At 40.3% G+C, this 13,476-nt stretch overlaps 1 protein-coding gene across 1 annotated transcript; it reads right to left on the bottom strand.

Annotated features, from left to right (window-relative positions):
* Positions 1-309: 309 nt before the first annotated feature.
* On the bottom strand, positions 310-12,368 carry LOC107387646 (kelch domain-containing protein 1). The gene is made up of 14 exons (XM_054749347.2): positions 12,238-12,368; positions 12,019-12,157; positions 10,829-10,899; positions 10,437-10,554; positions 7,126-7,238; positions 6,917-7,007; positions 6,753-6,851; positions 5,905-5,979; positions 5,392-5,450; positions 5,199-5,311; positions 5,043-5,115; positions 4,864-4,948; positions 3,880-3,959; positions 310-638 (listed from the first exon to the last, which is right to left on the bottom strand). The coding sequence occupies exons 2-14, from the start codon at positions 12,118-12,120 to the stop codon at positions 479-481; spliced, it is 1,239 nt and encodes a 412-aa protein (XP_054605322.2). The 5' UTR covers positions 12,121-12,157; positions 12,238-12,368; the 3' UTR covers positions 310-478.
* Positions 12,369-13,476: the final 1,108 nt, after the last annotated feature.

Here is a 13,476-nt window from a genome sequence, read left to right as displayed (position 1 = left end):
TTGACCAAGTACTTATTTTCCACCCTGATTTGCAAATAAATTCTTTAAAAATCCTGCCATGTGAATTCATAGATTTTTTTTTCCACATTCTGTCTCTCACAGTTGAAGTGTACCTATGATGTAAATTACTGACCTCTGTCATCATTTTAAGTGGGAGAACTTGCACAATCGGTGGCTGACTAAATACTTTTTTGCCCCACTGTATGCACCTGCAGAGCAGAGTAGCTTTAGTTTGGCTTCTAGTGTCATCTTGCACTTACCCTTTTTAATTTTGACCATTCTGAAATGAACAAACAAACCACAAGAATGTAAACACCAGCAACTTTATTCAAAATCAGAATCACCTTAATTAAAACTTAAGAGTTAAAACCTACAAACTTTATTTACAAACTATAGGAGTTTTTAAAAAAAAAATTAAAAAACTTAGCACCAAGTCTTTTAAAGTTATTATGAACACAAACAAAATAACTGGCTCAGGTTATTTGTTGCTGTAAAACATTTCTTCATTTTGTAAAAGTGGAGTCATAGCAGAGAAAAATGAAACCCTTTTGTTGATTCTGTTGCCAAGTTTTGAAGGCAGCAAGTCGAGCGGCAGTCTGAACAGCTGACAGTTTCCTGCGATGAAATCCTCACAGAGTCTGATGGACACACACACACACACACACACACACACACACACGGAGAGAGAGAGAAACTTTGGAACTTCCAACATATCAGTTTGTCAAATTTATTAACTGATATTTGAGTAAGGTTAAAAATAAATAAAGGTATTTAACTGAGACAGTTTCCTGCTTAAATCGATATTTCAATTTAATTTAGACTGAAATGCAGCTGTTGAACTGGGATGCAAGCTTGAGAACTGGTACATTGCAGAATCAGAGTCCACACTTCAAATTTAAAGAAACATTCTGAATAATCTTCAGTTACCGCTTTAAGCAGCTGGTCTGTGCATGTTTTGATAAATAAATTTAATCTTAAGAAATCAGTAATGTAAAGCAAATGAGTAGTCATGAATTTTGTTTCACTGGAAATAAAATTTCTTTTGAGATCTAGACAGACAGATAAGACTTCCTCACTCTCCGTCTATTGCCATCCGCTAATTTGGGGTCGGGTCGCTGGAAAAGCAGCTTAATCTGAAATGCCCGCACTTCCCTCTCCAGCCACTTGGGCCAGTTCCTCGGGGGGGGGGGGGGGGGGGGGGGGATCCTAAGGCATATCAGTCCCTCCAGTTTATCAAAGATCTTCCCATGAGTCTCCTCCCAGTTGGAAGTGACCAGAAATCTTCACCAGGGACGCATCCAGACCAGATGACCAAGCCACCTCAACTGGCTCCTCTCAGGAGCAGCAGATCTACTCCAAGCCCCTCCTGGATGACAGAGCTTCTCACCCTCTCTAAGGGAGAGCTCAGACACCCTGCAGGGAAAATTCATTCCAGCGGTATCCACAATCTCGTTCTTTTGGTCACTACCCAAAGCTCGTGACCATAGGTGAGGGTAGGAATGTATATCGACCGGTAATTCAAGAGCTTTGCCTTCCGGCTCAGCTCGCTCTTCACCACAACAGATCAGTACAACACCCGCATCACTGCAGACGCAGCACCAATCCACTTGTCAATCTCATGCTCCATCTTTTCCTCACTCGTGAACAAGACCCCGAGATACTAAAACTCCTCCACTTGAGGCAGGACCTCATCACTGACCTGGAGAAGGCATTCTACAGACTCAAGACCATGGTCTCCAATTTAGAGGAGCTGATTCTCATCCCAGCTGCTTCACACTCAACTGTGAACCGCTTCAGTGAAAGCTGGACTCCGTAGGGATGTCCTGATACAACTTCTCACTTCTGATACGACACTGCAGCCTTCAGTATTGACTGATATCAGCACAAATCATACATACCTTATACCCCTTTCAAGAGTGGAATGTATAAAAGGCTTAAGTGATATTACTCAAGCAGAAAATGCCAGCAAGAGTAAGTAGAAAAAAAAACTGACCAATTTTTTTTATTAACATTTGGTAGCACAAATGTGAACAGCTGACCAACTGCTGCAAGTTGAGTGTCAAGTTTTCACACAGCAAAAATCCTCATGCAATGTTTTGTGATCCTGCTTCAAATGCACGATGAGGTTGAACGTATTAATCTTCCCCAGTTCGGTTCTACCATGAGAAACTTTTGCATGACAATTGCTGCACTGAGCCACAATGTCTTTTCAGGCTTTAACGCAAAATACAACCACATGGCTGATATTGTTCCTTGCCACTTTGCTAGCACACACAGTTCTGATACATGAACTTTGCATGCTGGATCTGGGCGCTGCTGGATAGAATTGCTGCAATGGAGTTTAAATCAGAACAAACTGCTAATAACGGAGATTTGATGCGGTCCGATATAATCCGATACAGTGTTTTTAGGCCGATATCAATATCTGAACAGGACATCCCTAGAGATCAGAGTCTGATGAAGCCTGCAAAAAGCATAGACTTAATCCTCAGGCCACCAGGACCTTGGCTGTGCCTAGAAATCCTGTCCATAAAAGTTATGAACAGAATCAGTGATTAAGGGCAGCCTTGGTGGAGTCCAACTCTCAAATTTAACAGGAATTAAATTTTACCCATAAAGTCTGGATTATGGAATTAGCACATGCGTCAAATAAAATAGACTAAAATTTTAATGAAAAAAAACTTCTTCAATCTACTAGTCAGTTCTCTTTAGCTGAATGAGGTCAGACCAGCTGGTTCAACCACACCTAAACTTGTTTTCTTAGACATGGATACCAGTTGTTTTCTTTCTAATGGTGACAGCATCTGGTAGTTTATTTTTTCCCCCTTTTGCTGTGATTTTTTTTAATTATTCTAGGTGTGAAAGAAGTGTTTCAGAACTAGACTCATCCCGTTTAGATCACAGAAATGAAAACTGTTCTTTTTTTTAAAGGCTGACTATGGAACACGAACACCAAAGCAACATCTAGCGTGTGGAGGTTGTAGTTGCAACAATAGAACAAGGTTTCCAGCCGTTGGGATACCAGGTTCACTGTAGATATGTGAAATGTTTTGTGTCCATCTGTTGTAGACTTCACCTAAACTCACTCTGGTTTTAGATCTTTTATGCTTGCTCCTCTTCGAAGAATAGTGACGTCTTCTGGGCTCAGAAGCAGCTGCTAGACTTGCGTGTCCACCATTTTCCACATAGCCAGCCTCACTGGACTGTTTGACAACCCAAATTAGTGCCCTCTAGTGGCTGGTTGACAAACCCGGTGTGCCCGTCAAAATAAATGTATTTTTTTTAATTAAAATGCAAGTTTTAAAGGAAATACTGTCCTTTCATTCTGCACACCTCTCCCATGGAGATATTATATATATATATATATATATATATATATATATATATATATATATATATATATATATATATATATATATATATATATATATATATATATATATATATATATATATATATATATATATATACACACACACACACACATTTTTAAAACATAGCTCTTCATTAAATTCTTCATTAAATTGTTCCATATGAAACAGCAAGCAATTAAAAAAAACTGTTCAAGCATGAATAAAAACTCACTCGAAATCTCAAGTCTCACCTTTTCGGAGCATAAAAAAATACAAGCACCTAAATCTAACATTTTCTCAGGTTACAGCAGATGGTTGCTCATATTCAGCAATAAGCTCATTAGTCTAATTCCAGCTCCCGAACATGAATTACCACATGGGCTCAAGGTGGAGTAGAAATGACTCGGTGTTTAAATGAACGTACAAAATGTGCAGCAATGACTAGAAATGAGTCGGAAACAGAAAGTACAAAGAACTTGTTGTGAGTTTACTGCCAGTAAAGATTAGGTTCTAGTTACAAGGTTACCTGTAGAGAGAGTACGGCCTGGTCTGAAAGATGAGAATGTCCCTGCAGTGATTTGGTGACGGAGCTCTCAGAACTGCCAGCTGAAAAGATTTAATTAGAAATCTGATTAGATAAACATTTGCTATTCATGAAATAAAATGCAAGAGCTAGCCAAAGCAACACCAGCTTTACTTCCATTTCCTTTAGAGTTTTGTTAAAAATAGATAAGTTCAGTTAAAACATCTGGTTGGTAAATTAAAAAAAATAAATTATTTATATATATATACATATATATATATATATAAGACAGAAGTCAGTTGGAGAAAGTGGATGAACATGACAGGATCTGGAGTCTCATTTCATAAAGTTTAGACATCTTGCCTCAGATTGGCTAACAGCAACGTGACTACCACTGACTGTTTGCTTTGCAACGATCACTTATCTCCAAAAATAGCTCAAACATGAAGGAGTTCTGCTGTGTGGTGAAGTTGCTAATGGTTAGCTTCTACTAGCTGAGACGTTCTCTGCCGTTTCCAGGACGCTTAACCAACATCCTTCAGTCGTGAGTCAAGAGTCCATGAATGTTGAGTGTGACGTAGATCTGTCAGGCTTTTAAAATCCTAGAGTTTCACCATCCATTTTCTATCAGTAGCTCATGCAGGAAATAGGTGTAGGAGACTATTTTCATGTTCAGTTGCATGAAAATCTCAGAGTGATTAGTTCGGATTATAATCTATCATTAAAATATGGGTTTTCAGTTAAGTTGACACTGAAGAACATGTATAAGAACATGTATATTTACAATACAGTCTGTCCACAAACTAATTTTGTGGCACACAACATCCACATGATTCACTTCATAATCTCATTCCTTAAACTACTCAAGGATCAGAATCATAATGGTAATCATGGCCGTTATTTCAAAGGTTAAAGCAACAAAATGATAAACTGCCACTTTTAGGTTGCGTCAGCAAGAGAAAATACTGTGAAACTAAAATCACACACCGAGTCCACGAGGATGCAGAGATTGCTGCTTCCACCAAACACCACAACATCACCATCACTCCCCAAACAGGCAGTGTGACAAACCCTGGCAAATTTAAAAGAATATCATGATTTACAATTAAAATGCTTTAATGTTTGCAAAATAGTACAAATTGTAAATTTAGTTTGCTGAAATGTACCTGGGTTTGTCCTTGTGTGGATGTATCACTTTCGTCCACTCCCGTCTCTGAGTGTTAAACTGCCAAGCATCGTCTAAAAACGGATTCAATGGAGAGTTTTAGTCTCCAGACACATTTAGAAGATGACTGCCGTGTTTCAGAGGGGAGCCAACTCACTCAGGGTGTTACCATCAATGCCAAGGCCGCCGTAAATGAAAAGGTTTTTGTCCGATGTGGATGTCATCGTGTGCATGGAGCGCCCCAGAGGTGCACGAGACGGAGGGAAGTCACTGAGAAAAACACAGGATCATACAAGTTTTTGTAAAAAATGAAAAAATATGTTAGCTGTATTATTGGGAGGGAGTTTTACATTTGAGTCCAGGTCCAGGTCTCAAGGTCCAAGCAGAAAATGTCCAATTCTGCCGTTTCCTGTAAATAAAGCAGAATTTCTTAGTGGTCTTTGCCTTAAGTTCTAAAGTGTCCATCTGTAAAAGGCATCGGTCACAGGAACATATCATCCACCAACAACCAGTTATCTGCTTTAACAGATGAGTTGTCTGATATTAGCTGCTTTTGTTCAATAACAGGAACAGTAGTTAAGCTCAGCAGTGGTTAAAACGTCAGGCAACATTTCTTAAAAGTTAAGAGGTTTCGTGCAGGATGGTCAAGGTCCTCATCCAAGAGAAGCTATTCATCCCAGAGTGTCTCACGTTGCAGCAGGAAGGAGCACCAGAAACAGGAAAGGGCTTTACCCAAACCGCATCCACAGAAGAGGAAGCACAATCCTGTAGAGCACTAATCTGATGCATGCTGCTGTTCTAACCACTCAAAATGGGTCAGCTGAAACATCTCGAGAACATTTAAAGATGCTCAGTGAACTCACCGCTCCACCGGTGATGTAGCCTTTGCTCCCCAGCAGGGCGCTGGCATGACATCCTCTGGGAGCAGGAGCCGGACCCTACAGATTCACAGCCACAACATTAAAACCACCACACCACAAGCCCTCATCACATGCAGTGTTTGATAGAACACTTCCATGTCTTCTACCATGTCTAATAACTAAAGAATGCCATGCCTTCTGTATTGGACCCTGATTTCTTTTAAGTCCCTTCAATAGAAGTTTTATTTTTTTTTTAAACCGAAGTTGTCTTATGTGAAAAATGATAGAGGTATCAATTTATTGGTCAAATGAGTGTCTTAGACCCTTTATTAGCTATCAAAGTGTTGTGAATGACTCGGATACTACTAGATTTTTAACTTCTTCAGTAAACTGGACTGTTTGAGCCGTTGTAGTGGCTTGCACAAAATTATAACCTCAGACAGGCAATACTTTCCTGTCGTGCTCGTTTTCCTTTAACATAAAACACAAGAATTAGCCTTGACCTTGTTCTCACATGGCTTCATGGAGTGCCCTGCAGAACAAAGACATTTGGTTGATCCTAACGAGCTATTCTGCTTCCTGGTGTGGATTCTAAACAGGACTTGAAAGGGTCAGGTAGAATTCCTCAACACAAGCAAACAAACAAAGGCCACCAATAGAGCAGATTTACAGCAGCTCGATCAACTAAAGCCTGGATGTTATGATTGAGCAAATATAAAGTGTCTTTATCATCCATTACCTCAGGGGGTCAGAATTCCAGATGCATTTTGAATGAAAGGCGAGATGCTTTGCAGAAAGGCCATGCCCTGGATGACTGAGAATTTAAAACCAGATTTTCCTGTTCCACTCACCTGAGTTTCAGGTTTGCTCCATGTGGAGGATTGTGGATCAAACACATTGACCTCATTGTTCCATCCCCAACAGCGAAATAAAGTGTCTCCAATAGTCGCCTATAACAACACACGTTAAATACTGATAATATTTATAAAGATCAATCAGGAAAAGTGTTATTTACCCAAGACATCTCCTCCACAGTGAAGCTGGATGAGGAGGTGTTCCGTACTTCTCCAATCGTCTTGCATCCATATCCACCAAAGTAGATTAACCTGCAGGAAGAAAGAAATTAGCTGGATTATAACAACTTTCAGAACAGCAATTCAGATATTAGAACAGATCCAGCTGATCTTTAAGCAGGTTTTGCACCCAAGTCTCCACTGAGCAAACCTTTCTCTGTGCACCCAGCAGGAGTGCTTGTCACGAGGTGAAGGTGTTGTTCCTTTTGTGTCCGTCACTCTGATCCAGGAGCAGCTCAGCTGAGAGACGTCAGCTCTGAATATCTACAGCAACAGAAGACTCAAACCAGTAAACGGACAATGTTAAAAACTTCCCTTCCCTGACATCCCTTTAAAAGTGGGGAACACTCGTTTTTTCCCCGTACATTTGCAGTGGTGTAGTAGGAATGCCTGGTAAGTCGTACTCTGGGGAACAAAGATCTGGGGCACCAATTTCCAGGAAGTGGAAGTGAGCAACATCACTGCTGAGATTCAGACGGCAGGATTTGGAGTCTTTCCTGATATTTGGACATATCTCCTCTGATTGGCTAACAGCAATCCAACTCCACCACTGACTTGCAACACTGGTGTTTCATCTCCACAAACACAAGCATGGGAAGTTCTGTTATGTAGTAGAAATGCTAATGTTAGCTTTTAGAAGCAGAAATGTTCGGACTTTTCCTGAACGCTAAACCCAACAACAGCCTTCCCCGTCATGAGTCAAGATGGGAGAGTCCATGAAAGTTAAAGTGACTGTATTTTTCCTAGCAATACAAGGCAGTAGATACCAAAATCATTGCAAGCAAGCCGTAGCTTTGTGTTGGATTAAGACTTTAACAGATGTCCATCAGGGTCAAAAAGCCCTGGGGTGTGCAAACTTTAGCAAAACAAGCACAATAGACTCGCTTTCATCACTGGCAACAAGAGGTAAAGATTTAAAACAACAACATTTAAGAATGATGAAAGTTTTGTAACCATTTGTTACAAATCAGAAAATGTATTTTGTCCTCAAGAGGCTCCCATAGAAGGAAACGTGTCTAATATGGTGTCGCCCAGAGACGTAGACCCGCTCCCATTTATTTTAGACCCGATTTTTATAGTTATGTTATGATGCCGACAATATTTTAACAACTGGGCAGCATTTTTCATTTTCAACAACATTTTGATGGATATTTCCAGAAATGAATGGTAAAACTACACACCGTCTCTTTAAGTGACAGTGTGACAGATCTGAAAGACTTTTCATATGTTTCACCATCTGTTTTCTATCAGAAGCTAATGCAGGAGAAAGGTGTAGTGAAGTGATTATAATCAGAATTAAAATGTGTTTAAGTTGATGCTGAAGAAATTTATAAAATATAATCTGTCCACAAACTATGATAATAAAGCTATCCACCCAGTTAATCTCCAAACAGTCTGGTTGGAGCTTTAGACACAGGAGTTTAACCCACATGTCAAAACCGTTTAGAAGAGAACTCCCTTTATTATCCCACAGTGGGGACATTTTGGTACATTTGGAGAATAGGAAAGTCTTGATTTTTTCTTAACTAAAAAAAAAACACAATAGCAAATTCTCTTTCACAATAATGCATTTGTACATGTGAACCTAAGACCTTTTAACACTTCCCTGTTGTATACCAGTGGATGGCTGTGGTTTACATCCACCAATCTAAATAAATGTCAAACAGCAACTCTACAAATACAAGGATTACTGCTTAAAGGGGGCATTTCACCATTCCTGTGAACAAACCCTCCATTTTTGAGTCCTGTGGGAAGTCAACAACCTGCTTCTGCAGAATAACTCAACTCAAATTCTTGTGTCGTAGCCAAACATTTTGTGATGTTGCCGAGACCCTTCATGTCAAAAATAAATTAGGTTCCTCCTCGAGTTTCAGGTGAATGTTTGTGCAAAATCTGAGGAAATTCCACCACCCCCACCTTTGATATAAATGTGCAGCAGAGGGTGGATGAACCACAGAAAGGAGTTAATTCCTCTGCTCCAGGCCGTCGGGAGGCACGGTAGCATAAAAAAAAAAAAAAAAAAAAAAACACACACACACACACACACAGACAGAGGAAGACTGAGATAAAAATCTAACTTATACAAAAACAAAGCTAGTAGGTGAAAGGTCAGCAAGCAGCTCTCAATAAAAACTGGAAATACACAAAAACTAATGCTTGCTTTAGAACACCAGATTACGAGTCTTTAAAGGCTGGGATTATTTACTAAAATAGACCCGATGCTACTAACAGTGTAGAAGTCTGGAGCTAATGCTTAATTTTAATCTACGGGTTTTGAAATAGTATTACAACTTATCCCGATTAGTTTTCAGAATTTCAACCCAAAGATTTGAAACCACTTTAACAAGTTGCATCATACATTCCTGCAGGATTAGCTGAACTAGACAAGCAATTGCATAGATTTGAGTTAAATAAAGGCTGAGAATTCATTCAGGGCAAGACTCGGCTTTTAACGCAAACATTTAGCTCAATAAAACTGAACTAGTTTTTCCCCATTTTTTATTTATTTGTCGATTTAGCTATAAATATGATCTTGAACAGGGTTGACCAACTCTTTATTGAAGGTTGATCTACAACTGACTTTAAGGTTTGTTAGAATTTAGTGGTTCTTGATATTTACATATAGAGTTGACTCAAACAACGATAAAGTTTTTAACTAAGAACGAGGGTGATCTGGTAGCAGTCATGTTTTGGGGCGATGGCTTTGCCGGAGTGAAATCAAATTTTAGCTCACTGAGCTGAAGCCACTTAGTGTTCACCAGGGGTGAATAAATGTGGTGGCTTAATATATTTACTCCAAAATTCAAGATGATTAAGATCAGTTTAAGTTTTCCGCTGTATTTATTTATTTATTTTTTTAAACTGGATTGAGAAATTGTTGGTCCATGTTGTACAAAACAAACGGATGCCCTTACGACTGACATTGATCTGAAAAGAATTTTGGGAAAAAAAAAAATCTAAAAGCCATGAAGAGATAATAAAAAAATGTTTGATTCATGATCAAATAATAAAATTCTGCAGGTGAAAATCCACATGGAAAATCTCTTCCAGTAGCTCATTGTAACGAGTTCTGTAACAGTGCGTTCCACCGGGAAGCCATCAGACAAGCTGCACGTGTCAGATTCTGACCATCAGCTCATTTTGTGGTGCATCCCTAAAAAAATAAATAAAATCTACCGTATGCTAGAATTAAGTTAAAAACCATTACTCACCACACACACTGGTGAAATAACATCTCCACATTTGACTCATTCTCATGGGGAGCAGTGAGCTGCAGTGGATGCACTCAGGACCCCCCCCCCCCCCCACCACCACCACCACCACCACCACCACCAACCCCTTGAGTGTCAAGCAGGGAGGTATTGGGTCCCATTTTTAAAGTCTTTGTCATGACCCAACTGGGATTTTAATGCCGACTACACTCATACCGCTAGGCCACTTGAGAAGGCAATGGGTGATCACCTGGTTTGAGTATCCTGCAGAGTCACATCCTCCAAAGATGAAGAGCTGGCTGTTAATATTAGAGCCACAGAAACCTGACAAGTCTGAAGGAACATCTCCAGTTATCTCCTTATGTTCCCTGTTTTGAAAAAAAAAAAAAAAAAAAGAGGCAAATTAAGCAAAACTGCTGGTATCTGGACCATGACAGATTACTCCAACTTATAAACATTAATGAAACAATCCCTGCCTTCGTAATCAAACCTTGTGTCTCTTCTCCCTGTGTGTTTTTTAATTATTTTAATCAGAATGTGCACACACACACACACACACACCCCGGGCCTGCATTCCTAACTTAGATGTCAAGGTGACACAGCTTTCATTTTGATAAACAGCCTCCTCCTATCGTAGCTTACCATTTCCCGCTGTCTAAATCACACAGCCATATCTCCTCGCTGGGCAGTATGACATCCTGACCAGCAGCTACCTGCAGAGAAACAAAAAGCAGAGGAAACATCATCCAACAGACCATTCGTGCACCAAAAGGGTGCCAAAAGTCAGCTTATAATATTGTTTTAAGGGTGTTTTCTTGTTGAAACATGTTGCTGCAAACTCTTTGAAAACACATGGCTCCAAAGTGTACCAGTTCAAAAAACCCAAATGTTCAGATTTTATTTTTTTGACCGTTTTAAGTATGCGGTACGTCCCTGAAGTAAAGTACAGCAACAGTGTGTTTTGCTGCTTGTTTCCCCTTCAGTTCAAGGCCAACTGTATCTTCACTTTATCTGATCAGTTTCTCCGTTTCATCTACGGAGATGTTTAATTAGCAATTAAACAGTCTGATCATTTAAAGCCAATTGAAGCCTGCAAATTTAATTTTAAAGGAATATTTAACCAGTGAAGTTGAAACATGACTATAAAGATCAAGTTCATCAAAAAAGTGTCCTTATGAAGTCGGTTGTCATTTAACTGAAGTTATTCTAGTCTACCATCTGTAGAGGTAGCCCTTGTGATGTGCTGAATAAACAGTGGTACATGAGCTGCTACAGTTGGTCACGTTTAGCATTTTAACAGCAGTTTTCTCTCCACACTTCTCACATTACATTATTCTTTCCCCCCTGCTCTTGTATTCCACTCTTACCCAGTCAGATTGCTTCCCTGTTTGTTTATTGTCAAACATACATTTAAAAAAGTTTTTGGAAAGCCCATCACAAATAACTGAAATCAGCTAAATAAAGCTGAATATAAATGCTGAAATTGTTATTCAATATAGCTGGCATGAAAATAAGGACTTTGGTAAAAATGTAAGGATCTCATTAAAAATGGGTGAATAGATACTTCCTTCTCCTGTGCAACATCTTCGAATCTGATGGGTGGTTTGAGTTTGTTTAACCATTAGGGAGAACCCAGACAAGAACATCCATGGATGAATGGACCAAGTTTCACCATCAAAGGAACCAGAAACATCTCTTAACTCCTTTCAGATATGGTTGGAGTTTTTCAAGCTGAATTTGCATTGTAGCTTTACAGAGTTGACTTTCACAAATAGCGTCACCTTTCATTTAGAATAATCAGGCGCAGCATCGCGCCGACGGGGCAGTCTCACCTGATAGCCCCCCCACACGTACAGCGTGTTGTTGTGGATGAACGCCGTGTGGCTGCTCCTCTCCAGCCGGCTCTCAGGAGCGTCTCTCCGGTCAGCAGCCATCCCAGACTCGGCGCAGTGTCTCGGGCGTCCTGCTCAGCTGCGCACCAACGCACCAATAAAACCAGGTTAAAAACGAGGATGGTGTCCGGAGAGAGCTCAGAGAAACACCCGGCCCACCTGGCGCTCCGGCTGACAGGAAAGCAGACTGGATTAAACGAGTTTTTCAGGCTTGCGCTCCGGTGTTACTCCTCCCATCAGCAGGAAGGCTTTATACCTCTGCAGGAGGAAGCACTGGGGCAGCTGCAGCTCCAATAAAATAAAGATGAATGAATTTTGATTTCACTAGTAAAAATGTATATGAATATATCAAACTATTGTGCAAATAAGCCAACATCTTTTCACCCTTTTAACTCTCAACAGCTGACACCACTTGTAGAGACAAAGCCAACCTGATCAGCAGCACCTGTGGGTTTGATGAAAAACAAACCTTTTTTTAATTGGAAATAATAAAACTACACAACTTACTCAGGAGGACACTAATTTCTCCCCCTGTTATAAAATCTCACATCTGAATGTTACTATTTCAGATAACTATGAACTGAATTAAATAAGGTCATCTTTTTATCCTGAGTTCCTGTTGGAAATAAAGGAAACAAACAAAAAAATAAGTGCAATCCTCGACAAGTGCGAAAAGCAAAGGATCTGCTGAAGAATAGCAGCATATGACCTATAGCTTTGAGTCTCATCTCTCTCTTCAAGCTGTTGCCTCGCAGCACGAAGGTTGCAGGTTCGAAACTCGGCCGCGGCCTTTCTGCGTGGAGTTGCGTGTTTTCCCCATGCATGCGTGGGTTTCCTCCGGGTACTCCGGTTTCCCCCACGGATCACAACATGCCCTTTGGTTATAAATTAGAAGTCACTGCCAAATAAATAAATACAAACAAGATCAGTATCATTGAAGTAACCCTACAGAGCACAGCCACACTGTAGTTTGATTACTCAGCATCTTCTGCTTCAGATTGACTGGTCCATCCTTAGATTCCCGTCTCTGGTTCCACTCTGGGATATGTCAGTGGAGTTGAGGAGCTTCTTGTATGCTTTCCACAACCCAACCACATCCCCAGTAGCTAAATCCCACTTTAAACGTGTATTGCCACCCCCGAGACATCTGATAGTTTGCCAGAACCTCCTCAGAGCTGAGCAGTAGTCAAACTCTTCCTATGCCTAAAACGTTATCTCAGCAACATCACCTGACTCTCAAGTACTAGTCAGCTCCTTGTGGAGACCGATGGTGGAGACCCACAGACCAACAATGCCCTGTAGGCCTCCTTCTTCAGCCTGAAGCCTTCCCTAACCTCTGGTGTCCATCAGCGAATCTGAGGGTTATCGTCACGTCTCACACCACTCCTATCTTCACCC

The sequence above is a fragment of the Nothobranchius furzeri genome, chromosome 16 (assembly GCF_043380555.1).
Source record: "Nothobranchius furzeri strain GRZ-AD chromosome 16, NfurGRZ-RIMD1, whole genome shotgun sequence".
NCBI classification, from domain to species: domain Eukaryota; kingdom Metazoa; phylum Chordata; class Actinopteri; order Cyprinodontiformes; family Nothobranchiidae; genus Nothobranchius; species Nothobranchius furzeri.
Note: the sequence above shows the minus strand (reverse complement) of the source record. Positions and strands in the feature narration are given on the sequence as shown.